The sequence below is a fragment of the Podarcis erhardii genome (genome assembly GCF_964252035.2).
Source record: "Podarcis erhardii genome assembly, chromosome: 7".
Taxonomy (NCBI): Eukaryota; Metazoa; Chordata; class Lepidosauria; order Squamata; family Lacertidae; genus Podarcis; species Podarcis erhardii.
Window position 1 is genome coordinate 41392869 of NC_138511.1, and position 27636 is coordinate 41420504.

The 27636-nt window shown below is 43.2% G+C and overlaps 1 protein-coding gene across 4 annotated transcripts; it reads right to left on the reverse strand.

Annotated features, from left to right (window-relative positions):
• Positions 1-6242: 6242 nt before the first annotated feature.
• Positions 6243-26067, reverse strand: IRF8 (interferon regulatory factor 8). 4 transcript variants are annotated; one of them, XM_081869987.1, is made up of 9 exons: positions 23864-24134; positions 21375-21549; positions 19335-19518; positions 16654-16742; positions 14499-14613; positions 13884-13931; positions 13088-13456; positions 11810-11925; positions 6243-9908 (listed from the first exon to the last, which is right to left on the reverse strand). In XM_081869987.1, exons 1-9 carry the CDS (start codon positions 23902-23904, stop codon positions 9732-9734), a joined length of 1314 nt encoding a protein of 437 aa, XP_081726113.1. In that variant the 5' UTR covers positions 23905-24134; the 3' UTR covers positions 6243-9731. The 4 variants fall into 4 exon arrangements, with proteins under 4 accessions (XP_081726113.1, XP_081726111.1, XP_081726112.1 ...); XM_081869985.1 differs by lacking the exons at positions 6243-9908; positions 23864-24134 and adding an exon at positions 25966-26067 and having other exon boundaries at positions 10139-11925; XM_081869986.1 differs by lacking the exons at positions 6243-9908; positions 23864-24134 and adding an exon at positions 25509-25624 and having other exon boundaries at positions 10139-11925.
• Positions 26068-27636: the final 1569 nt, after the last annotated feature.

Below are 27636 nucleotides of genomic sequence, written 5' to 3' on the forward strand. Positions count from 1 at the left end.
AACAGAATCACTATTAATATATATGGTGCAATAAGCAATAGAAAATCCCATGTTGCTTGATCAGTGACACCCACGCCAAGCTACAAGGTTATTCACAAAGGCCTATATTAGACTTCCCCAGCTGGAAACACACAGCTGCTTCCTTCTAATCATGTGACTTAGCAATTGCATTTAACCACCTGTAAAGGCAGCAATGCTGGTCATAAAAGTTCCTGCAGTGGGAGGTGGTGGTAGTAGATGATGATGAAGATTATGTTTTTGTACAAAAGTTAAAAGACTGGTAGATTTACCATGGCTTCACACTAGCAGGTAATTTGCAAAGTAGTTCAGAATCCTTTTTTTTAAAAAAAATGCAATGCATTAAAATAAAAACAAAAAATGAAACAGTTCAGCAAACTGATTAGCAACAGAACTAACCAACTAACCAAACAGTGTTTACAAAAATGCATATATTATTTTACTTTACTTTATTTTTTAATTTGTAGATCTCAGGGCAGTCCACAGTATAAAAATACAACATAAAAGCACAAAATACATAACAAGAAGAAAAACAAAACAATGACCCTCCCTCCCACAACACATTTTAAAGGATATAGGATATATTCGGGGCTTTTTTCATGTGGAACTTGCCAGAACTCAATTCTGGCACCTTTCAGGTGGATGCCAATGCCATTATAAGACAACAAGAGAGGTATTCATGCTGAATTCCACACGTCTTTTTCTAGAAAAATAGCACTGGTTATATTAGAGTTGAACCTGTGCAGTCAGAATTGAGCACCTCTGAGTTCAATGGCACTTACTCCCAAGTAATGATGCATAAGGTGGGGTGTGTGTGGGTGTGGGTGTGGGTGTGTGTCATAATGAATCAACATAGCTGCCTGCATGACTAGAAACAACACATAGGCCTGCATTTTTGTTTTCATGGCTAAGAACATGAAAAGAGCTTGCTGGATCAGATCAAAGGCCCATTTAATCTGGCATCCTGCTCTTACAGTTGATAACTCAATGCCCTAATGGAAAGCCTGCAAGCTGGCCAAGAGCACAACTGCACTCTCATTGCAGGTGCAACTACGGGCGGCTTTCATGATGAGCACCTGTGCTTCAAAATGTACCACTAGCAAATCTTACCCTGATATAGGCCAAATCACATGTTCTATTATACAAAAAGGACAGAAAATACACTCGTGCCTGAAACATGGTGTGCCAAGTTTCACCAAGAAAATATTTGTAATGAAAGTCATTTGAAAGAGAGAAACTATTTGCATCAGTCTTGTGAGAAACTGAGACACTCCGGGTCCTGACAGAGATTTTCCCCACCCACAGATGAGAAGGTGAGGTTGCAGAAGTTGATGTGCACTTGGCCTGAAAGCTAAGTGGCAAGGCATGAGTGAGCAATTTTAAAATGCAAAATTCACATACCAAGTGTCCTGATTTTCCAAGGGCAGTCCCAGAATTACGGAAGCCATCCCGGTTTCTGATTTGATCCCGGAATGTCCCGCTTTTCCTTTTTCCTCCCCTCCACATCTCGGAGAACAATTAAAAGTGGTGTATGTATAAGTGCAAAAGTCCTGTTTATACTGAAAGGAAATGGTGAAGCTGGCATACAAAACCCTTCCTATAATTTTGAAGGGAAAGGTCACCCATCCACTTCAAAATATTTCATTGCAATGCTTCAGCAGCCAGTTATTTCTTGAGAAATGCATGGAGTGTTTATTCCTTTATTGAAAATGGAACCTTACACAGTCTACTCAGAAGTAAGTCCCACTATATTTGATGGAGCTTACTCCCAGGTAACAGGGCAAAGGCTGGACAGCCTTACACTGCAGTCTGAAACATTTCTACTCAGAAGTAAGTCCCACTGCATTCAATAGGATTTACTCTCTGGTATGTTCCTGATCTTTTGAATTATGGTGCTGGAGGAGACTCTTGAGAGTCCCATGGACTGCAAGAAGATCAAACGCATCCATTCTTAAGGAAATTAGCCCTGGGTGCTCACTGGAAGGACAGATCATGAAGCTGAGGCTCCAATAATTTGGCCACCTCATGAGAAGAGAAGACTCCCTGGAAAAGACCCTGATGTTGGGAAAGATGGAGGGCACAAGGAGAAGGGGATGACAGAGGACGAGATGGGTGGACAGTGTTCTTGAAGCTACCAGCATGAGTCTGACCGAGCTGCGGGAGGCAGTGGAAGACAGGGGTGCCTGGCGTGCTCTGGTCCATGGGGTCACGAAGAGTCGGACATGACTAAACAACTAAACAACAACAACATGTTTCTGATCATTCTCACGGTTTCCATCATCATCATCATCATCATCATCATCATCATCATCATCATCTCCTACTTTTTCCCTCCCTCAAAGCAGCTTACAGCTGAAATTTTGTTTCATTCCCTTTATCTGTTGAATGTGTTGTACACGATGCCTTCCCTTGCACATATTTTCTCTACAACAATCCTGCGAGGCAGGTTTGGCGGAGAGGTTGCCATTGGCTCAATGTGATCAATGTAGATGTGCATATGACGTCTATGTGTGTGGGGAGATCCAATGCAGGAGAAGTTTCCTGGCGTAGAATAGGATGTCCCTGTTTTGATTCAAGAAATGTTGACGGGTATGAACTCAGGCTAAGAAAAGGAGCAATTTGCTGCTTGAAACCTGCATTTCCCTCTCCACATGGAAGCAAATGGCCTTTTAAACAAATGGGTTTCTTGTAGCTTTAAAGCACCAGTGCAAAATCATTAGCAAATTACAACAAAGAGCCTTGGCAGGGAATCCCTTATTTAATCATTGGTTATTCTGCAATGCAGCATCTGACCTCATCAAGGGAGTTCTGCTTTCCAGCTGGAAAACTGAAAGGTTGCTGTCTTCCTCTCTCGCTTTCCGAACAAAAGGACATCAGCAGCATCTGTCTGACAGATGGTAGAATAATTCTCTTCTTGGAACACCAAGCTCCAGAATTTAACTCTACCTGTATGTGTTCCTGTAAATGAGGTGTGGGGGGAGACCTGGTGCCCTCCAGATGTTATTGGTTTGGACAGTAAGCATGTGAATCAATCTATTTCCTTAGGCTGCCTACACATTATCCATTTAAACATGATTGCTCCTGCACAAATAATCCTGAGAGCTGTAGTTTGTTGAGGGTATTGAGAGTTGTTAGCAGACCTCTATTCCCTCACAGAACTACATCAGAACAATAATCAGTGCCTCTTCCCAAGGAACCCTGGGAATTGTAGTTCTGTGTGGGGAATAAGGCTCTTAACAGACTACAGTCCCTAGGATGCTTTGGGGAAAGCCATGACAGTTTATAGTGGCATAATACTCCTTTAAGTGTAAGGCATAGATGTGGTCTAGGGTACCCATGCACTGAAGTGGCTTTTTCATGCAAAAGTGCCACTCAGGTTGAACCACATCCTCCTTTTTACTTTTAGTACTCTGTGGCCATTTGTGTAGTAAACAGGATTACTGAGCACCTTTTCCATAATAGTTTTGGCACCACTCCTGACCCCCCCCCCCTTGCCCTTCTGTAACTAATAAGCCAAAACAAAGGTGAAATACCTCAGGTTCTTTCATTGTCTGTTGCTGCCTCCCCTTCCTTAGATCTTTTTCCTGTGTCAGATCTTAGATGGTAAGCTCTCCAGGGCAGAGACCTGTCCCCTTATACTTAGTACAGATTGTATGCTCTTCAATGATTGTAAGCTATTGTCTCTGAACACCAAGTGTTGGGTATCACTAGTGGGAATGCAAGTGGGAATTGTATTCAGGTCCTGCTTGTTGGCTTCCCATCAGCATCCATTGGGCCACTGTGAAAATAGGACTAGATGAGCCTTTGGCCTGATCCAGCAGCCTCCTTCTTCTTAAATTCTTCTGCAAATGTTTGTTTTAGAGCAGTTGACTTGAAGCATCTTGCAGAGAATGTCCCAGATTACAAAATGTCAATGTCAAGAAGAAATCAGAGGCATACTTTTTGGAAATGGCCTGAAATTTCACATTGAGCAATAGTTTTCACTGCAAAAAGATTTTTTTTTTATAAAAAAAAAAGCAGATGATGATTTTCCAACACATTTTTGCATAGACACAAGAGATTTGGAGGAAGCAGATGCAGCCCAGTGTTCACGGTCCTGAGAGCTTGTTTTAACTGAAAGCAACCTCTGGTGGGTTTTAGCCTCTCCACATTCCCATCAGGTCAGTACCAAAGGAAGCTGGAGCATCCTGCTGGATCTTTCCAGGTTACAGATTCATTGGACCTGAAGCCAAGCACAAAACTGCTGCTAGCCTAAACTTTGGCATGTCTTCTGCTCTTGTGCACAGAATGGCTGGTAGTTATGGTGCATTTTAGCCTTCCATCTACAGCAAGGCTGAGGAAGAATTTTCAGTCTGAGGGCCGCATTCCTTTCTGGGCAATATTCTGAGGGCCGCATTCCAGAGGCAAGTGTGAGAGGAGCAATAAATAGAAATGTTGCCTATATACAAAAAGCAACTTTTTACACACATTCAAAGGCAAAAGGCAACTTTTTACACACATTCACACAGTCCTCTCCATCCAGGCAAGCAAAGGTCATAATCAAAATTCAAGGACACCTTCCAGCTGGGCAAAAACATTCAAGGAGGGTGCAAAATAGGGTTTAGTGAGGGCTGTCACCTGCGGAGAGTTCAGTGACCAGACACAGAGGCACAGAGGGCTACATTTGGGACTAAAGTCCCCCACCTCCGAGCTACAATGTAATCCTTGCCTTGCTTTCCACCTCCCTTGAAAGCTAATGCCACAGTGATGGCTGTGTTGCATTCTGTCCCCTATGCACCACCCCTTTAAATACAACCTAGCATACGATGCTCATCCACTAGAGGAAACTCTGTTGCAGGCCCCTGTTAAGAGCCCTACCAGAGAGCTGTATATAGCCCTGTTACATAAGCCCTGTTACATGACCAACACCATGTTGAGCCAGAACAAATCTTCATGGTTCAACAGACTACACAAAAGGCACGCCCACTCTTTTTCGCCAACAAAAAGAATGAATTCCCATGCATTTACTTGAGTGTTGCACAGAATGATGTTCTTGTTGAGGGTGGGTGTGTGTCACGGAACCTACCCAGTCCTCAGCTAGAATGCAAATCATTCACTATTGTGATGCTTTTCATAGAATTATAGAGTTGTAGAGTTGGAAGGAAACATGATTCCAACCCCCTGCAATACAGGAATCTTTTGCCCAATCTTTTGCCCTTGAACCCATGACCCTGAGATTAATGTAGACTAGTCTGCTTATGCAGGTGGCGCTGTGGGTAAAAGCCTCAGCGCCTAGGACTTGCCGATCGAAAGGTCAGCGGTTCAAATCCCCGCGGCGGGGTGCGCTCCTGTCGCTCGGTCCCAGCGCCTGCCAACCTAGCAGTTCAAAAGCACCCCCAGGTGCAAGTAGATAAATAGGGACCGCTTACTGGCGGGAAGGTAAACGGTGTTCCGTGTGCTGCTCTGGTGCCGGCTCGCCATAGCAGCTTCGTCACGCTGGCCACGTGACCCGGAAGTGTCTGCGAACAGCGCTGGCTCCCGGCCTCTAGAGTGAGATGAGCGCACAACCCTAGCGTCTGGCAAGACTGGCCCGTACGGGCAGGGTACCTTTACCTTTACCTTTAGTCTGTTTAAAGTGTCACACCCCTGCAGGAATATTGGTGGTCATTTCCAGAGTTGGTGAGGCTCATTTGACAAGAAGGAACTGAGCCTTTAGTGTCATTGGCCCAGTATTGTAGAATACTCTGCCCATAGAGGTGCCTTCTGTTTCAACTTTTAAACAGCTGGTGAAAACTATTCTATTCCATCAGGCTTATGCAGGCTGTTAAGAAGATGTTGTTCCACAACAGTTACCTGATTTCTGATTTTAACTTTTATATATATATATTTAAATCGTATTGTTTTTTATGAACAATTGTTGCAAACAGTTCTGGTTTTTTTTTTTAAAAAAAAAACAAATTAGCAGTACAGAAATATTTTTATAAATAATAATACCCAAATTTTAAAAACTTGTCCCCAAAATTCTATAGCAGCGGAAGAAAAGAAAGGGAGTTCCTTTAGCATGTCTCCACATATTCTGTGCACTGAAATGCAGATTTCAACCACCACCTCCCTACACCCCCACCAACCCCCCTTCCCCCCAGAATACACACAGAGAAAAGCACCACTATCACCCAACAAGACAAATGCAAGCATAATCAGGTGAGACTAAATTTATTTACCCATTTGAAAGCAGACACAAGAGGTTATGAAAGATAGATATTTATTGGCAGGTACCTTTGGTACACAATCACAAAACATTTTAAAACAAGCAATTACAATAAATACTTTGCCTACTATAGATGGAGACATTCAGACTCATCCAAAGCACTGTGTCTGTTCTCAGGGGTGCATAGTCACACACTTTTGAGCGCAAGTTTCCCTGCTCACTTCTGCCCTCAGTGGACAAGACTTTGCACAAGATAGAAGCTCCATGTGGGTGTTCCATCATGCACGTGGTAGCACAGGATCAAAGCAATCACTTTGGTTTTAAGCTGACAGCAAAATGCGCATAATGCCCTTTTCAAACAATGAATGCATCTCCATGACTGCTCTCTCTCTCTCTCTCTCTCTCTCTCTCTCTCTCTCTCACACACACACACACACACACACACACACACACACACAAGCAGGCTGGGTCTGTATTAATGATAGCTTGTACACACTCCTAACCTGTACATACACTGAACACATGCTTTAGCACACATGAATGTTGTCCCTCAATGATCTTTGGATTTTAACCACTGTAGTTTTTGCAATACTCTACAAGTGTTTCCCCCCTGGGATTACTGTGCATTCCTCTTCCCCATTTACAATGCAGGGGCGGGGGGAGGTCACAACTACCACCTCCAAACTCAGAGCAAGACATGCAACTCTCTAGAAAAGCTGCAATTAACTCCTGCTTCTCTCCCCCTCCTAGTGATTGTGTCACACCCCTGATGTACCAAGAAGTAACACAGAGATTTACCCCCTTCCTCCTGCTGCAACCATGGCATAAACACAGAGATTTCCCAATCCACACAGCCATGTGCACAAATGAGTTGCAGTGCTCACCCATTCACCTCTTGGCACACACGAAACTGCTCCCTCCACTGGATGGGAGAGCTGTGTGCTCACAGTTACAAGGGATCTCTGAAGCGCATGTGTGCTAATAGCTCCTTAAGAGCCCAGGCTGATGTAGCTCTATACACAGATATTTACATAGCTTCTGATTCTGGGACCCTTCAATTGGTCCTCATTGATGCATATCCTACTGGATCCCCACCAGCACCACCTTTCTATGGACCCACTCGTCTATGCTTTCCCCATTAACATAGATATATACAGCATCCTCCTCAAAACTTTGCCCGGATGGAAAAGAGCCAAGAACATATTGCTGCTCTTCTTCTTAAAGGTGGAGAACCTCAGGCTTAGGGACCCTCTGGACCTCTCTGTCTTGCCCTTGGGACTCTCTCTAGGCCACACACTCCACTCCATGCCTTCCAGCTGTTAAGACTTGCTGGAGCTTGTCCTAGAATGGTAGCAATGCCTCTCTCCTACTTGCTTGGCTGGAGGAATCGGTGCATAGAAACTGCACAGAGTCACATTCACTGCCTCAGCTACCGCTGTCATGTGACACCCCCATGTGTCCCTCAGACTGAATAAACTCCCCCAACTCTGCTCTGAAGCATCTATCACTTGACCTTTTGAGCTAGGATACTGGTCTCATGCTGGCCACATGACCCGGAAGCTGTACGCCGGCTCCCTCGGCCAATAAAGCGAGATAAGCGCCGCAACCCCAGAGTCGGTCACGACTGGACCTAATGGTCAGGGGTCCCTTTACCTTTACCTTACTGGTCTCACCAAGTAGAACTGTTCACATTTCGCTCTTGGGATATTTTGTTTACTGAGAAACCCTTCATAGTTAATATAGCTTAAGGGGGTGAGGTACACGTTACTCTTTAAGAATAAAACAAAATCAGGAAGAACCACAGCTCAGTTTTAGAGCATCTGCTTTGTATGCAAAAGGTTCCAGATTCAATCCCCCATCATCTTCAGGCAGGGCTGGAAGAAGACCTCCTGTCAGGAGATCTGCTGTCAGTCAGTGTAGACAAAACTGGGATGGACCCATGGTCTGTCTCTGATTCCATATAAGACAAGTTTCATATGTTCAGCATTCTGTTTAGTTCTTAAATGACTTAGCATAATCTACCTTCCCCCTCCATCACAAAAAACAACTACGCAATATGAGCTAAAATAAAACTTCACAGGAATATATTACATAGATGCAAAAATGTATAGCTAGGTGTGGTTTCTTAATAGCATAGGTAAGAAGCCACTTGGTCAACAAAGTCATCACAGAATTCTCACCGGGATATATTGAAAATATAAAGAGAGCAAAGCAGCCACAAGACAGCTAAAGATGGGCGTCTTGGGAGCAGGGGAGCAGACCTTGATGACTGCAACATCAAAGAATTACTTGCACATGGGAACAGAGGTGGATCTAGCTGCTCCAGCACCACAACACGCTGTGCACCCAGGGGCAGGGCCGCACACGGGGTGAGCATCCCAGGGTGGTGGCGCCCACAGTGAGTGGCGAGTGTCCCGGGGGCGGGGCAGTGATGTCACACACCCCTCAGGGATGACACCTGGGGTGGACCGCACCCACCGCACCCCCCTTCCTCTGCCAGTGCATGGGAATAAGCTATTGGAGATCACCACCAATAACATTTTCACATCACCCCTAGACTTTTCGGTGGACTCTGCTCACATGCTTAGCTGCCAGTGATTGAGTGCACAGAAATCAGATGACTTGACATGCACATGTGAATCAACCCCTTTGAGTCCCTTTCTGCAAAGCTCATATAAGCCCATCTCTGCAGCTGAAGCGTCTCTCATTCACTGGGGCTTGCAGGGTGTGTGTGTGTGTGTATGAATTATCTATATCTATCTATCTATCTATCTATCTATCTATCTATCTATCTATCTATCTATCTATCATCTATCTATCATCTATCTATAACTATCTATCTATATCTATCTCTATCATCTATTTATCTATATTGTTTACATTCCAGGTACACTGAACACACACACAGCAGCTCCATCTAGATGCACAGTACTAAACAACACAAGGAGATATGTTTCTTGGGGACACTTCCATATTCCCCTAAATGCAGACATTTATACCAAAAGGGGGGGGGAGATACAGTGGTTGGAGCTTGCATTACCCCTCCTCTTCAGGAAACACATTACCCAGTCAGCATAACAGCCCTACAGATGTCCCTCTCTGTTCTGAGGCCAATGAATCAACATGGTATGTGTCTTTTTGGGATCAAAGCTGCTGAATCACAACCTCACTTTTTTCCTTTCAAAAACAAAGCCATCCAGCAATACCCCAGTACTGGTTTTAAAGCTACTTTGGATGTATGTTACAGTGCTGAGAAGCCCAAAGGAATGTTTAATTGTTTCCTTTTTTATGTCAAATTCCATATGGGGAAACAAGATGTCACAAACACTCTCTCTCTCTCTCTCTCTCTCTCTCTCTCTCTCTCTCTCACACACACACACACACACACACACACACACACACACACACATCTACATGTATAAACCCAGAACAATGTTCCCAAAAGGAAAAATTAAATGGATGATGGTGATACAAAAATAGATCTAAATTGAATCCTTAAAAAACAAATGTTTTGCCCAGGATTCTCTCAAACAGTGATTTGCTGGTTTTCTCGGAAAATGGGTCTTTGGTGTGGTCCACAAGAATCCTGGAAATTCCTATATATCTGGTCATAATGCAGCTCCTCGCCTATTGGGTGGATCAAAGAGTTGCTGTCGCTCTTCCCAGCTTCCTCCACCAACTGACGAATATTCAGCTGCTCAATCTAAAGTTGGGAAAAGATCAGAAATCCTTATTTTGAGCAGTGGCACCTTTGAAGGATTGAATAATAATAATAATAATAATAATAATAATAATAATAATAATTTATTATTTGTACCCCGCCCATCTGGCTGGGTTTCCCCAGCCACTCTGGGCGGCTTCCATAAAAACCAAAAATGCACTAAAATATCACAGATTAAAAACTTCCCTGAACAGGGCTGCCTTAAGATGTGCAGCAGAATGGTCCTACTCAATTGTGGATACTATTGTTGCTGTTATTGTTGTTGTTACTATTACTATCCTGCCCTTCACCATAAGGCCCCAAGGCGGCTTACAACATTAAAACACAACATGACAACAAAATATTAAAAGCAGTTTAAAACAACTTGCAATTACATAAATAAGGCAGGTCCTAAAAATATACACCTCAAGTGTCAAAAGCCCGTGCAAAGAGGTATGCTTTCAGCAATCGCCAGGAAGTGTATAAGGAAGGTGTGAGATGTACGTCTTTGGGGAGTTCCACAACTTACAGGCTGCCACAGAGAATGGGTCCTCCTGGACTGCTGCCACCACCCCAAACCTCTGAGGGCAGAGAACTACCAAGAGGAATCCCTCTGCTGATCTTGGTGCTCAAGGTGGTCTGAAGGGAAGGGGGCGGTCTTTCAGGTATTTGGGGCTGGCGTCATTTAGGGCTTTGAACACTAACGAGAGCATCCTGAATTTGGCCAGGAAAAAAATTGGCAACCAGTGGAATACTACTCTGGGTTAATATTCAGTGCTAGTCCTACTCTACTCTCTTTCTTATAAATATTCTCCTTACAGGATAAACAATTCTGTACACTAAGCCCTCAATTTATGCTGGGGTTATGTTCCAGGGATTGCACCTAAAGCCAAAATCATGTATAGTCAAAACACATTGGATGCAATGGCAGGTGGGATTGCCAAAGTCTTTTTTTCTGGACGCCCACCCCCTTTTTAGTTGTTGTTTTTTTAAAAAAATGCCAAGTACAAAAAGCTGACCATGCACAAGTTAAATGTGCATAAATTGCAGGATTACTATAGTCTCTCTCTTTTTTTGTTGCAATACTTGATAGCGGAAATACTTGAAAGAGGCTGTCAAATGTGAGGTTGTATCTATCTGCATTGTCTACATGATGATGATTATGATGAGAGAAACCTCCTTGTGAATACAGGGCTTATCCATCCTTATCCACACCCTTTCCAGGCTGCACTTAAGTTCTGTGTCTGAGTGTGGTTTTTCCCCCATCAGGTTTTGGTGGGTCTGGAGTGCAAAGAAAAAAGGATGCTTGGACATAGAGCTATGAAGCGCAGACCATGCCTGGAAAGACTTCTTCCGTAAAAGTCCTCTCTCCCTTTTTCCTGGCCTTGCTCATCTCTTGTAGACTTTTAAGCCTTAATGGCAGGGAACATGACACTTCTGTGTTCTCTGTAGGCAGCAGCTTAGCAGGCCAATGGTATCAAATAAATGTTTTGGCACACCAAGCCATCTAGAGAGCAGACAGCTCTCTCTGTGAAGGGGCCTACCTGCATAAAGGGAAGGGGAAGGCCACCTCAGGTTCACTTGCCAAACTTAGGGGAACAGAATGCCTTACTGACACCAAAATCAGGCAACCCTGAGCATAAAGCACATTTTAAAACAATTTCCCCAAAACATGAGGACTAGTACCTTGGTTGCCTGCTTTAAAAACAAAACAGAAAAGAAATGTGCTGCACTTGATTGTTGATGCTACATTGAGGGTGGGAAAGGAGGAACTTCCCTGAATTTAACACTGGGAAGTCACAAGATCGTCTTGCACTATAAATGAGAGAACTCAAGTCAGAGAAGAACTCGGGGGCGCAGAGATAATATAAACAACTGACACCAAGACAGGCTATAATACTTGCCTCAACAAGGATCAGCTTGTAGCGTAAAGGGGTAGCATCTGGAAACTCCTCCCCGAAACATAGAAGAACTTTGCTGTTCGGGAAGCGGCCTTGATTGTTGTAATACTGATGAAGTTCTAGAAGAAGAAAATGGCAAATGTTTTAATTAGAGGCAGAAGTCATTTGTCTCTGTGTCTGGGAGCCCAACTGCAGGTGGGTCTGTAATGAAATGGAGACAGAGGTACTTGGAATGCTGAACAAGGGAATGTTATGTGTGCATAATGCTTCTATGATACTCAAAAATACAATTCAGTAAGGCTATCCTTACTTTTTTCAAAAAAATAATAATCTTGGACAGCATCCAACTAAACAGTTCCGCAGTGGAACTTCCCCTCCCTCTTCCCTCCCCACGTGCCCCCTAAATTTGCTTCACATGGTTGGGGAACTCCCAGAACATATTGAGAGGTGCATGGGGAGGAGAATTCTAGGAATCTCAGCTTTTCATTATTATTGTTTAAAAATGAAACAAGTTTCTAGCCCTTAAGAGTGCAAAAAAATATTTTAAGTTTGTGTGTGGCAATGCCTGCTGAAACCTCAAAAGATGGGGTGAAGAACAGAATACCCAGGACTTAGATGAGATCTTTTCCCCCTCTTCCCCATGGAGAGGAGAGACAAAACAAACTGCAATTCCGTGCAAATTTTGAACCTACACATAACTTATGCAGGGTGCAGAATCACACCTGCATTGGGTGACCTTGGCAAAGCACATTGATCTTAGTTTCAAATTCGAGGGTGCACAATGTCCCTGTGCATAAAATTCTCAAGCACATGGGAGCAAGTGAGAAATGCACCACGACCTCCCACAGACCTCTGGGGAGGGAGTGGGTGAATCTGTTGATTTCAGTTTCTTTCAGTTTCTAATTTTTCCAGTCTTTGGTTCAGCTTCCCAAATTTCCACATCAGTTCACAATTATTATTTTTTAAGTCCCTGTGCAAATTCATCAGTTTATTTTCCTAAACATATATGTTTTTGCAAAGCAAAAAAAAAAAAAACTTACTACTACAATGCAGTTTTTGTAAGTTATATTTTTATGAACATATGCATTTTTATGCCCACTTTGACCCAGAATAATTGTTTCGGTACATATGAGTTGGCTGGAGAATCGCACTGCAAAAATTCAGAGAGGTGTGAATTTTGAAGAGTAGCTGCGTTTCAGTTTGTGTGTTGGTTCAGAAACTGCAAATTAGGTAGGTTCGTCTTTACACATGAAATGAATCGGATTCATCCCCCATCCGTACCTCTGAGAAAGTGGTTGGTGTCAAATATCTTGACCACCTCGTCTCGGTCAAGCTTGTTAGGGCGGTCCTTGTAGATCATGGTGTTCCCGCTCCAGAAGACCCGGCCCTGGCTCAGCCTCTTGATGAAAATGCCCTGCCTGTTGGACTGCAGAAGGACACCCCTCTCCAGGTGCCCAAAGAGCTTCTTGGTGATCTGTCTCTGCCGTTCGTTTGGGATCATGTCCGCCGACGGGAACCGCACGTGATCAAAGCTTTCCAAGGCATAAGGCAGCTCTCCAAGGGAGATCCGGCAACCTTCGGGGCGAGAGGTTGTCGTGTTTCCCACCAGCTTCCCGCCATAGTAGAAGCTGATCACCATCTGAGAATAGCCTGTGAAGAGATATGTGGCAATTACCAATCAAGGGGTTGTATGTGGCCAAGTTATTTACTTATTTATATAAAGCATTGTTAATACTGCTCTCCAGCAAAAGAAAATAGCTCCTAAAGTGGCTCAGAAATATCTGTGGTAACACAGTGCCTGTCCCCCGGTTTAAAAGACACAACATGAAAGGAAAAGGGGTCTGGAGGGAGAATGAAAATGGCAAACTCAAGCACCTAATTTCAGCTACAAAGTTATAGTGGCTCTGACAGGGGCCTGTCACCATGGACTGCTTTTACTGGGGGCAGGGAAGCAGGAGTTCTTGGTATCTTTAACTCCCCCCCCTCAAAAAAATTAGACTTGGGTTGAAAACGAAATGAAACAAAGGCTAACTGTACCAGATGTTAACTGAGGGAGGAAGCTGAAGAGTTGCCATACCTGAATGAACTGCTTCGTAGCCAGTGAGCCCACTCATCAGCGGCAAAGCTGTGGGTTTAAAAAAAGAAAAGAAAAGGTACATGTGTTTATTTTATTTACTTCTATAACAAGTGACATCCTGCCCTTCTGGTGTCTGCACACCACTTCGGGCAGCTAACATCTGTACAAGCCAACCAAAAAATACATTATTATTTTCTAAATTACATTATAAGCAAAACAGAAACAGTGGCTAAAACAGAGGCAATGGATAAATACTTATTTGCCCACTAAAACCAGTGCCTGCCTAAACAAGATGGCTTATGTATTTATATTTATGAAAGTATTTCTGTAGTACAACTGGCAGGACATAAGTGGACCTTGTGAGCCCTTATGGTTGCTAAGAGATTTATACTTTCAGCCTGGAAGGGTAAATACCCACTGCCTATTACTGAATGATCTGGGGACCTCACTGTCCTGGCTACATTGGAACATATTTCATATAGACCAGAATTTCATGTGGACACCTGAAGGGCTTATATATTTAGCTTCTGCGTGTAACTTAAGATACACATGCTGGTGTTTACTGTATCCATGATGTGAGCACCTTGACTTTCTGAGAACATAACAGTGCCTTACCAGGACTTGACTGCTGAGTCCACCACTCAGGTATTGGTGGATTTCTTCCAGTCTCCTGAAGCGGTGAAGGGCTTCGTTTAATTGTGCCAAGGTATTCATCCACTGCAGAGGGGGGCTGGAAAGTTTATGGGGGGCGGGGAGAGATAGAAGACGACCATTGAGATGGCAATGTTAACATTATAAGTACTGTATATGTAACCCGAAAGCAGTGATGCTCCTGAGAGTTATTCTGTTGCTTCGTATGACAAGATGTCTCCCAAGAGCCCCTCCAGAAATAAAGAGTAATACTTATAAAGACATAGGAGATACAAATACACACACACAAATTCTATGTGTGTCAGAGAGAATTTGACTTTGAGAGAGAGGTGGGGGGGGACAGAGAGAGGAAAATTGTGTGTGTGTGTGTGTGTGTGTGAGAGTGAGTGAGAGAGAGAGAGAGAGAGAGAGAGAGAGAGAGAGAGAGAGAAGAGCATGGACGTAGCCAGGATTTATGTTGGGGGGACAGACTTTATGTTAGAGGTGCAGAACCAAGCTGTTAGTTTCATTTATTTACTTGATTTAGGGGAGCAACTGCCTCCCTGCCCCCCCCCCCCCGCTTGGCTACACATATGAAGAGAAGAGGTCAGTGTGTCCAGTGCTGTTGCTTCTTATCAAGTACTCACATCTTGATAACAAGATTCATGGATGGCAGCACAAAATGGCAGCAGAACCAGCAGTAAAAAAAAAAAAAGGGATGGTACCCCCAGACAACTGACTACTGTCCCCCAAAAGCACTGTGTGTTTCAAAGCACTTAACATTGTTTCAGTAATTTTTAAACCACCCCTAAGGTAGACACACACACACACACACACACACACACACACATCAAATTGCAGCTTGACAGTTGTGAAACTGTGGTTTGCACACAATCCAAATGCCAGATGGGGGAAAGATTTCTTATCCCACAAAGGCTGCAATAAGTGGATTATCTCCAGGGCCCAATTTCCCCATTACAGCTGAAGAACTGCTTTTCTGGCAGTTCTTTACTGTGAGAACATAGGAAGCAGCCTTATACTGAATCAGAGCATCTGTCCACCTAGCTCAACATTGCCTACACTGACTGGCAGTGACTCCCCAGAGTTTCCAGCCCTATCTGGGGGTCCTGGGAGCTGAACCTGAAAGCTTCTTTACGTGCATTACAGATGCTCTGCCGCTGAGTTAAAGCCCTTCCTTACTTCTGCATCACTACATAAGCAAAGAAGAAGAAGGGCCAAACTGTGTTTTAAAGGTGGCTTCCAAATTCTGGCCTTGTTTGGAATCCATTAACCATAGTTCCCATTTCATGCTTAATAGGATGCTATAGCCACCCAATATGTGCACATTTCAATCTGCAGAGCTTGCACTTTTATAAGTGCCACATAATGTTTGATCTGCACTGGCAAGAAATCAATATTGTAATGTGGCAGCAGCTATTCCTAGGAACTCCCAGCCTATTGATATTAGGAAAGGCCCTTTATTGTCCTACTTTCTTTGCCTGCTAAGGCTTTTTTGTTTAGGCAAGCCTACAAAGACATTTTATTTTATTATGTGTATTTGTTTTGAAAACTGTTCCTTTTGTCTATATTCTTATTACTTCATCCACCATGTTTTTAATGTATTTATTTGCTATTTTTAAAAAAATGAATATTTTATTAACTTATTTATGTAAACAGCTTACAGGTTTGTTTGTTTTTAATTAAACAATATATGAAGCTTTCTAAAGAAATAAAAGAAATGAAAATTTGAAATGGTACAGTAAATTTTGTTCTGGGTGGAGTAAAGGGGGATGGAATGAAGGGAATTTAACACCATCAGCCCAGTCCCGCTATGGCACTACACATAAGCCCTCCTCAGCCATAGAGCCTGGACACTCAAGGGCAAAGGTGTGCATGGAATGAGCATGTGTGGAGAAGGATAGAGGAGAAATTCGATTCATTTCACATTTAAATGTGAACTTACAAAATCTGCACTTTCCAAAGCAATACATTAACTGCAGCACCGCCATCCTTTGAAATTTTTGTAATGCCAACAAATGCATACAAAAATACATATACTGTACAATTGACCCTTCAAAAAAAAAGAAAGTCTGAAGAAATAAAGTGATATATTAGCATGTGCAAAGGGGGTGTTAATTACCTCTTTCATCAAGTCATCTATTGCAGAAGCACTGCACTCCATTTCCGTTACTTCACTCAAGCTGCACCCATTCCCCATCCCCATTTTGCCTGGGAAGAAACACAGTTTGAATACCATTACAAACTATTCTAAAAGAGTGGCAACTTTGGCATGTAGTTTAGCCCTCTGCAAGAGGGTTTTAGGTACTTCTGTAAGGGCCATCCGACTTTCCACCCCAAATAATCTGAAAACTGTTTGACGATACCCTGCGATCCAGGTTGTTTGCATGCCAAGGCCCCCATGACTCGTAGTCCCCTAGTGGCTAATAAACACACAGACACAAGTATTTAGGTTTATGGGTTTCAAAAAGCCACAACTTTATTGGTTACAGATGTGAGCAGTTTGGCTTAGGCATTGGGTGAAGCCAGGCTATATCTCAACTCCCACCCATCTGCAGGGAGTCCAACTAAGGGTAAACCACCAATAGGGAGAGCCCTATCACTTACGTCAGGCATAGGCAAACTCAGCCCTCCAGATGTTTTGGGACTACAACTCCCATCATCCCTGACCACTGGTCCTGTTAGCTAGGGGTGATGAGAGTTGTAGTCCCAAAACATCTGGAGGGGCAAGTTTGCCTATGCCTGACTTACGTCAAATAGGGGCAACCCTAGGGGTCCCCACTGGGGTCATGGCATGGCCCTAGCCCATGTCCAGGCATCAGACAGGATCCACACCTGCGGATCCCTTTAACAGGATACCCTTAATGAGGAGAGGCAAGGCAGAGGCTACAACCTCTCCTCCATCCAAACAAAGGCTTACCCAATGCCTAACCTCACAAAGTTGTGACGATTGCCACAAGGTAGGCGAAAACCAACTTGCCAAGTGGAAAAAAATCCTATCCAGCCCCAACAATATGGCAGCCGACATTTGTCCATAGCAAGGTTGTGTCAGAGCAAAGCATGAAAAGAGGGCGGGTGGGTTGGGAGATCTGGTAAAAAGGTGAGGGGGGGCGGCCGTGCCACGTTTTAATTTCCCACGACCACGTCCCTCTACCGGCACTGATTGGCCAGCGGGGCCACAATGGGCCAGTGACACGGCCAGATCGGCACAAGGGGCCATCGACTCCCCGTCCTCATGCCGGATCACTGCAGGGGCCCAGATGCCTGGCCACAATACTGCCCACTGAAAAAGGTGAGTGGACTTAGTAAACAGTGGACAGTTTTCCAGAAAAACTGCAAGCCGTTTGCATGAGCATTAAGCCTTGCAGCCTTATGGGGGGTGATTTCTTGACAGCTCAATTCTGTATGCTTGAAAAGTCACCACACACCAAAAACCACAGATAAAAATAAAACAGAGCGAGGCTCGTGTAATACCGGACATTTCAAAGACAGACGTTCTGTGTTCTGTTACTGTAACCACAAATGCACAGCTCTGCTTTACTCCGGCAAAGGGCAAATACGGAGAGTTGTTGCTCTGTATCCTTGACATCTGGGGCTTTGCAAACCGAGCACTGGGGTGTGGGTGCTGAGGCTGAGCTGACAATAAAAGGTGCCGTAAAAGCTTTCTCACAGCGCCTTTGACACTGGGATTTGATACGAATGGAGACTTCGCTGAATGCAAGACACATAGTAATGTGGTGTGGTTTTCAAAGAAAGCTGTATCAGTCAAGGGAGTGGGGGATGCCATCAGAGGAAAAAAGCACCTTGATGAATTTCTTTTACTTGTGTGTAAATCAAATCCTGATGTGCAGCAAGCTCCATCTCCCATTCTCTCAAAGAGAAGCTCCCTTGTACTTTGGGGGTACAGAACCTGCTTTGCATACAGAAGGTCACAGGTTCAATCTCGGACATCTCCAAGTAGGACTGGAAATGTAATTTATGAAACCCTGGAGAGCCTCTGCCAATCAGTGTAGACAACACTGAGCTAGATGGAGTCAGCATAAGGCAGTTTCTCCTATGTTCCTATGCATGGTTCTTGGATATTACCTAGACAGAATGACTGGTGAATGACCAGCTGTCATGGCAACTGCAGGACATTACACATAAGGACTGGTGGTTAATGTGTGTTCAAGGGGGAGCAAGATCATGCACACTAGCTGCACCACATGCATGCATTCATAACTTCCAAGAGAGCCTACATGTGAACAGACTCTGCATGCAACTGGGAACCAGTAAATAGACACAGTCTGCATCCCTGCATGCAAACAGTTCATGCACATGCAGATTCTACTGCAGGTTATGGCGTACATGCAAAGGGGGCTGCAGCGGACACAATCCTGCGGTGCATTCAACTCACAATCAGTCTTTTACTTCAGTTTCAAAGTGGTTTGCAACTTTTGAATTCAGGTAGATAATATTTCTGTCTGCAAATCTCTACGATGAAGATGATTAAGTAACTATAGAATCAGGAGAAGAAATTGATTTATTAGGAAATTTACATCTCCGTTTTCTTTATAAAATAAATATAATGTAGTTTTAAAACACAAAAAATGTTTTCACAATGTATTTCCTCCCAAAATTCATTTTCTCCTCAAGAACAGCCCCTCAGTTTGTTCAAAACACATAGATATTTGGGGCTTGCTGTACAATAGATATGAAGAAACTTTGTATGTGTCTTTAAACAAATCATCTCTTGCCTGTGGTCTGAAGCAGAATCTACTGTGAGCTACACCATGAGATCCTGCTTGGTTCCATTACACTTACATTTCTGTTCTTCCTCTGGAACAATGCGGTAGACCTTATATGGCTCTGAGATGTCCAGTTGTGACCTGTCCGTCACTTCCTCAAAGTCGGGGCTCTTATTCAAGGCACAGCGTAACCTTGTCTTCCATGTGGCTGGTTCAGCTTTATCACCTTCCTTGAATTTCCCTTTGAAGACTGCCCAAGCCTAGAGGATAAGCAGGAAAGTTTCTCACAAAGAGGTACCATTGCTTTCTGAGGTTCCAAATGGAGAGAAAAAAAATATCAGTGGACTTTCACTGAGAACAATCTCTAAGCAAGACCATCCCTGCCATTCAAGTGCCTCAATGGGCATTCCAGTCTTATTAAATGTGATTCCCATTCCAGTTCATGTCTTCTCTATACTTCCCCTCATCATTCAAAATCTACATCACAATCTCACTATTTTAAAAGTTCAAATGGGTATCCTATATGAATTGTATGGGTATTTTTCCTTCTATTGTATGCAAAGCTGTACTGTATTGTATTGCTTTTTTCTCTCACTAGGTGTCACTACAGGATGATTTGCACAGCTAACAGATTGAGTACCATGCAGCACATAAATACACAAAAAAATATGTTCCTTTTTCAAACGTATTCTTTGACACGTTCTCTATGTAAAAGCTACTCCAGCTGCATAAGATGAGCTTTGGAGGCCTTACTCATGTTTCTGCATTTTAAGATCAGTTAGACTGGCAGGCACTACAGATAGGGCCTTCTCAGTGGAGTTCCCTTCTGAGATATATATGACTGGCTCCTTTGGTTCAGGTTTTTAAGAAAATTTGTTCTTACTGATTTTTATTATTTTGAGCATTTTTTAAATTGGCTATTTCATTATGATTCAAACTGTACATTTTAATATTTGTTATAAATAAAACAGAGTATATTCATAGTAATGTAAACTGCCTTGGGAAAGCTATAGTTTGAAGGGAAGCGAAAAATAATTATCTGAAATAAACGAAGCTTCAGTAAAGTGTAGTAAGAAGCCATTTTTATCAGGTAGTTTTTAAAAGAGGCTACAAAAACTACTGGGAATAAGCCACGGAAGGGCAACCAAAGTGAGCAAGAGGCTTGGACAACTTCAAAATGTTAGTTTTTAGTTCATAATAAAGGTGGGACATGATATAAGTACATAGAATTATGCATGTTCTGGAGAAAGTGTTTCCCTCTCTCATAATATTAGAACCCAGAGTCATCCATGAAGCTGAATACAGGAAGACAACAGGAGGGACTTCTTCACATATGACACAATTTGCTCCTACTAAAGGTAGTGATGACCACCACCTTGGATGGCTTTAAAGGGGGATTTGACTAACTGATGAAGGATAAAGTTATCCATGGCTACTGGCCATGATGGCTATCTAGTCCAAACCCTGCAATGCAGGAATCTCAACTAATACATCTATGGCAGGTGGCCATGTAACCTGTGCTTAAAAGCCTCCAATGAAGGAGAGCCCACCACCACCTTCTGAGGAAGCCCTTTCCACTGTCAAATAGATCTTACCATCATAAAGTTCTCACTGCAGTTTAGTTGGAATCTCCTGTTTGGTTTGGGTCCTACCCTCTGGAGCAGGAGAAAACAAGATTGCTCCATCTTCCATGTGAAAGCCCTTTAGATATTTGAAAATGGCTATCTTACCCTCAAGATTCCTTCCAACTCTACAATCCTATGAGTTCCTGTCAGAAGCACCATGTTACTGAGTAACAGTTGCTGGGAATCACAAGTGGGGAGAGCGCTGTTGTGGGCTTCCCAGAGGCATACAGTTTGCCCTGTGAGAACAGGATGCTAGACTGAATGGGCCTATGGTCTGATCCAACTGAGCTCTTCTTATGTTCTTAATATAGAGGACAAGCCCAGATTGTGAAAATGCACCCTCCAAAAGACTTACAGAAACCTCAAGAGTTGTGACTTGAAAAGTTGTTGCTTGCTTTTATAAAGGTATAGAAAGTTTCAGCTACTAAGGAACTCGGGAAAATAAACAGATTTGACATTTGCAGCATTGCTGTAAGGCATATTCTTCATACCTTGAATATGGATGCATCCACCTCCTGGTTGTAATCCTGCTTCCCTGCGTGTTTCCATGGGATACGGAACATGGTTTTCTCATCATTCTCCCAGATCAGGCCAGAATACATCCCACTATCAATTTGTTCAATCAGCCATTGCCTGAGCCGTCTTCCACCGTTTCGATCGCACATCCTGAATGGAAGCATTTGAATGGCTTTTATTAGGAACCTCTCCAGTCAATTAGTCAATCTAACCATCGGCTGCATTTGCCATCTATGGAAATCCAACATGGCCAGATGTTCAGCACACACACCTCATCCCATCCTATGCATGTTTACTCAGAAGTAAGCCTGAATGATCTCAGTAGAGCTTTTCTTCAGATAAGAGTGCATAGGATCATATCCTAAAACAGTGATGCAGTTGCAAGTCTGAAAACTAAGAAGGTAAGAGACTGAGGAAGTAATCAGGTTGCAAACCGGAGAATGAAAGGGAGAGTCTGGGGGCTGTAACACAATGCTAGCTTAATGTAAAGCACAAGTCATTAAAATAATGCTGGATTTGCTCATTTAAATGTTGATTCTGCCCTTCCTAGAGACTCTGAACAGAGTGACAATATTTTAAACAGGAAAACAGTGTGAAACGAACTGTAAAATTTAAGACAAAGACATTACCCTCCCACCCAAAAAAATCTTGTTCAGCCCAAGTTGAGTTTGGCCATACTTAGTAAACATGAGATCTAAATCCCCACTAGTTTATCAGAAAGCACCAAATTCAAGCTCTGAATAGGTCTTCAAGAGAACAATGTTCATCTACAGATATCAAACAACTGATATCTACACCCATCCTTACATGTGGTACGTGGATAGGAACATGGGAAGCTGCCTTATGCTGTGTAGCTCAGTATTGCTTGTTCAGCGCTGACTGGCAGCAGCAACAGGAGTCTTCCCCATTCCTAATCCTACCTGGAGATGCTGGGGACTGAACCTGAGACCTTCTGCATGCAAAGAAGATGCTCTGCCACTGAGCTATTTCCCCACCCCTTGGCACACAGATTCCCAAGGAGGAAACAGTGTTAATTTGCAGCAAAACGAACTAAGGCAAGGCTAGTCAACATGGAACTCTCCTGATATTGTTAGACTCCAACTCCCATCAGCCCCAGCCATTACAGCCAATGGTCAGAAATGATGGGAGTTGGAGTCCAACAACATCTGAAGGCACCATATTGGCTATTCTTCAACTAAGATTTGATGGACCAACCTGGATCAGAAGAATGTCCCCTTTAATCCAGCAATATGTTTCCAACACTGGTCAGTCCGTAAACTCAACATGGAGGACATTTAAGGAGACAGAATAATATATGTAATAAACTGCTTTGGACCAAAAGTCAGAGACATGATGTTGCCCTTTAAGGACCAAAGGAGCTAAGCCTTCAGAAGATCTCCTATGTTTTCAAAAATAGCTTAAAGGAGGGAGGGGAGCAAAATCGAGGCCATTGCGCTGCATTAAGACGTTCAATTATTTCCTCATGTCAAGTTTCTGACCTAAATTGCTCATCCACCCAAAGAAGCCACTTGATGCCCCATGGTGGGAAACACACAGTACACACAAACAGAGAGAACCGGGAACAAAAAAAGACAGCTTCAATTTGATAAAACTCTTCATCCAAGGAAATCATAAAATCAGGGAATTTTAGAACTAGAAGGCCCCTGAAGGTCATCAGGTCCAATCCACAGCTCAGTGTAATAATCTACAGCATTCCTGAAAGATGCCCATCCAGCCTCTGCTTAAATATCTGCAGCAAAAGAGGCAGCATTTTCCACTATTGAAAAGATCTTACCATTAGAAAATTTTGCCTAGCTGAAACCTGCTTGCCTACCATTTCCACCCAGGGAATTTAGAACAGGTTTGTTCCATCTTCTGTAATCAACTGTCAGCTTTCCCCTTAGCTTACCTCCTCCAGGTAACAGGGCCAACTCTTTCAACCATCCCTCACAGGGTTTGTGGTCCAAACCCCATCACCATCCTAGTTGCCTTCCTCTGGATGTGCTCTAGCTCAGGGGGCAAACTATATTGTGGACTGCAACTCCCACAATCCCTAACCACTGCCCATGCTGTTTGGGTCTGATGGGAGTTGTAGTCCTCAGTATCTGGAAGGCAGCTCATTGGCTGTCCCTGCTCTAGTATTTGACACGGCTAGACCTTAGGAACTGTTCCAAGTAGTGTGCAGTTGTTTTGTAATCAAGAAGAAATTAAACCTTTCCCTTGATAAATAATTTACACAAAAATGATTTGAGACCAAATCTCCAGCTAATTTATTGGAAACAGGCCACATACAGAGCTAGATACATAGAAAGGCAGACCAGTAAAATCTGAGCACTAAAAAGAGAGGTGAAAACGTCAAGCAATGCAAGTTCCAATTAGCAAAGTTGTGTCACGGAGACGCCCCCAGATGACTGTCTTGTCAGAAGGGAACTCACTTAATTGTGCAATGCAATCCTATGCTTACCTACTCAGTTTAATGAGATTTACTCCCAAGTAAGTATGCATAGCATTGCAGAGTTAGAAGGCACCGCAAGGATCATCTAGTCCACCCCTCTGCAATGCAGGATCTTTTGCCAATGGCCCTGATATTAAGTCTTACGCTCCACCAGTTGAGCTACTCTTCCTGTAAATACACAGGATTGCAGCTGTAATCTTGAGTTATTTGCAACAGATGAGAAACATGAAGGCCGAAGGCTAGTGTCTGTAAACAAGGATTCCATTTCAAGTCATTATTTGCATTTTTTAAATGCAAGCCACTCGGAAACCTTTTAGGTAACAAGCGACTAATATGTCTAATAAATCATGAATGTATTATTCTAATTATTAATAATTTTCTAGCCTTCTAGCTCACTACTGTCTACATTAACTGGCCACAGCTCTACAGGCTCTAGGGTTTCAAGCAGGGAATCTTTCCTAGCCCTACCTGGAGATGGAAGGGGTTGAAGATGGAACCTTCTGCATGCATACTAGGACCTACTGTAACTACACCACTTGTCTGAACTTGAAGGGCTCATCTTCTGCAATTACTGCCTGCTTCTCATAGCCACACTTAATCGTAAACCAAGATAGCACACTGAAAATTCATTTTAGAATCTGAAATTTTGAATGTTTCTTCCAGAAAAGAAGTAGTAGATATACTAAGTCAAACAAGGAGGAATTACTCTGTATGATCATTTTGCTTTTAAACCAACTAAGAAGAACTACTATAATCATTGTATTACTCATTGTACATGTTACTGGACAATCTTTTATATAGGCACGTTTTAGTAGATGAAGCATGTTACACTTTTTAGAATTCTTATTTGTCTATTTCCCCCCCATTTTATAAAGTCCAAGGCTACTTGTGCACTCCTTTGCACACTTGCATGGGAATCAGAAGCCCATACAGTGGGTTCAACAATCGGCTTAATACAGAAAAGGGGTGTCCCAAGTTTATTTACTTGTTTTATTTAACAAGATTTATATACTGCTTCATGTGGGATTCCTCGAAGTACTTTACATAAAATAATATAAAATATTCACAAGAATTTACTGATAAAATCAACGGACCTTAAAAAAATAAATAGACATAATAATCAAAATGTTGATAAAACCAACAGTTTTAAAAACATACATGATGAAATTACATGTCTGAGTAGGCTTACAAACAAGGTTTTTTAGCAGGCATCAGAAAAACTACAGCAAAGGCGACTTCCTAATATTGATAGGAATCAAGTTATTTGTGATGTGTTTTGCATAGGGTTAGCAAGGTGTGAATCTGTTCTGAATTTCCAGTACAGAACATGGTGGGTTTTTTAAACTCATGACACAATTTCTTTTAAATTCCACTCACTCAAAACACAATGGTACAATATAAACACACAACACAGAGAGGTGAGAGACTTACAATCCTATGCATCCTTTCTCAGAAGCAACAACACAATGCTAAGTAAGTTTACTCAGGAGTAAGTCCAATGACATTTACTGCCCGGAGAGTGGCTTCAGCCAACTGATTTTATTCTGTCCTGAGACTTTTCTCTCAATCTAGATAGCAGTCAACAAAACTCCACAAAGTTCTCATACATAGATTTATTGAAGATCAAAAGGCACATGTAGAAATATGTACTCACATTCCAATAGGCTGTTCTTTGACTTGCTACCAAATAAACGTGCATTGAATTAAAGAATACATATTATTCAGAGCTAGATTATTAATGTTATTAATAGCAATAATAATAATAAGGATAATTCAATTCTAAGTTGGTAAGAATAAGAAATATGAAAAAAATTAGGGAAGCATGCAAAAATAAACCCGTTTCACAAGGAGGCAAATATTTATTATGATTATTTCATTTATATCCCGCCCTTCCTCCCGAAAGAGCTCAGGGCGGCAAACGGATCCACAGTTTAAGAACAAAAATCTTCAGGTCTGGCAAGGTCTAATAGCTAAGCAAAATTTTGTGCCCCTTATTAGTAGTCTGGAAGCCCCCAGGCTAAATTGCTATTTTCGCTTTGCAAGGAAAAAAAGTTAGCCGGCAACTCCATCAAAAGGAAAGTACTGTACGCCTGGACACACAGAACACTAACCTCCACATCTGTGCCGGTTGCTGATCTTTATCTACGCTAGATACCAGGTCATGGAAGATGAAACAGAAGCTCGCCCTGCCAATATATATGTATATCTATTTCTATTAGAGCCTGGAGGATATGCAGTTTCCTCCCTCCGGAGGGGGGGGGTGTCTCTGAACCAATGGGAAGAAAGAAGGAGGCGGGCTGGCCAATCAGGAGAGGCCAGTACAGCGTTCCTTCTTCTCACTACTTTCTTTTCCGAGAAATCGGCAGTCTCGCTCGCTCTCTCTCTCGGGAGTCCGTTCGAGAGTACCAGTCCAAAGTTCCATCCCCGCGTCAACATTCGACTCCCAAGTCAACGTTCCATTGTCCCCCTGTCCTTTCACTTTCTTTGCTCCGCCCGCGCGCCTCTTAATTCTGACTCCTCTAAAAATCCCCCTGCGCCCACGTGTCGAAAGTTTGGGGGCAGGCTGGATTTCCTGACAGCCTTGTGCGCACTCTTTAGTTTTCCTAGTCCCGGGTTTGTTTGATTGTTCGTTTGCTGTTTGATTTTAAAGATTTTGATAGTGGCATCCCTAGCCCCCGCCCCCGCGCTCACCTTTGTTTCTGCAGCCTTCTCATTGATTTAAAATGATAGTATTTTTTAGAAAGCGGTTGGACTGATTCGATGCATAATCTAGTGAGATTCTAGCAGCTGCTGAGCCTTGATGAAGGACTAATTTGCCAAGAGAGGTAAGGGGAGGTTTTGGCTGAGCCTTCAGGAGGTGGAGAGGGGGAATTTCCATAGGAAGGCCAAGTTTTCTTTGGAAACTGGAGTCTGGGAAATCCCGAGCATCTGATGGAAGAAGAAGAAGAAGAGGAGTTTGGACTTGATATCCCGCTTTATCACTACCCTAAGGAGTCTCAAAGCGGCTAACATTCTCCTTTCCCTTCCTCCCCTACAACAAACACTCTGTGAGGTGAGTGGGGCTGAGAGACTTCAGAGAAGTGTGACTGGCCCAAGGTCACCCAGCAGCTGCATGTGGAGGAGCGGAGACGCGAACCCAGTTCCCCAGATTACGAGACTACCGCTCTTAACCACTACACCACACTGGCTCCCAGGGATGGGTAGGCAAACCTGCCTGATAAGCGGGAGTTTTTATCAAACTGTGTGAGGCACACATACACCCCCCAAAGACCCAGGGCCTGAGGTGCTACTTAAAACACATATGCCTGCAGCCCTTCAAGGTCTGAAGCAAAGAGCTTTTCCATCACCAACTACTTGATCCCTGGAGATGCCATAACCTGTATCAGGAGTCTGCTGCATGGCCTCCCCAACCACCCACACAACACACTGTGTTACACAGATGTGAGATTCATTACTTTTTGGGTTCCTGGGCCAAAGCTTGAGTCTGTTAAAATCAGAGCTGGACTAACCACTAGGCACTATATATCCTATGGGCCCTCCCAGCATTCCAGGTATTGCTCTGCAACCCGTAGTTGGAATGAGAAAGCCCCTGCCATTTAAGAACAAAGGAAAAGTCTGGCTTCTGGATCAGGGCAAAGAACCATCTAGGCCAGCATCCTGTTCTCACAGTGGCCAACCAAATGCCTATGGAAAGCAGCCCAATAGCAGAATTTTACAAGCTGGGCTCAGCCTGCTGCAAACTGCAGTACTGGTGAGACATCAGCCATCTTAAATTTTCCAAT

What these genes read in the sequence shown, in the direction of transcription:
- IRF8 (XM_081869984.1), bottom strand. Translation starts at nt 23,904, where the DNA reads ATGCATACTTACTTGGGAGTAAATCTCATTAAACTGAGTAG. An exon ending in TCCAGAGGAAGAACAGAAAT is followed by an intron (nt 16,743 to 19,334) that starts GTAAGTGTAATG and finishes GTTTCTTCCCAG; the next exon opens with GCAAAATGGGGATGGGGAAT. An exon ending in CTACGAAGCAGTTCATTCAG is followed by an intron (nt 13,457 to 13,883) that starts GTATGGCAACTC and finishes ATCTCTTCACAG; the next exon opens with GCTATTCTCAGATGGTGATC.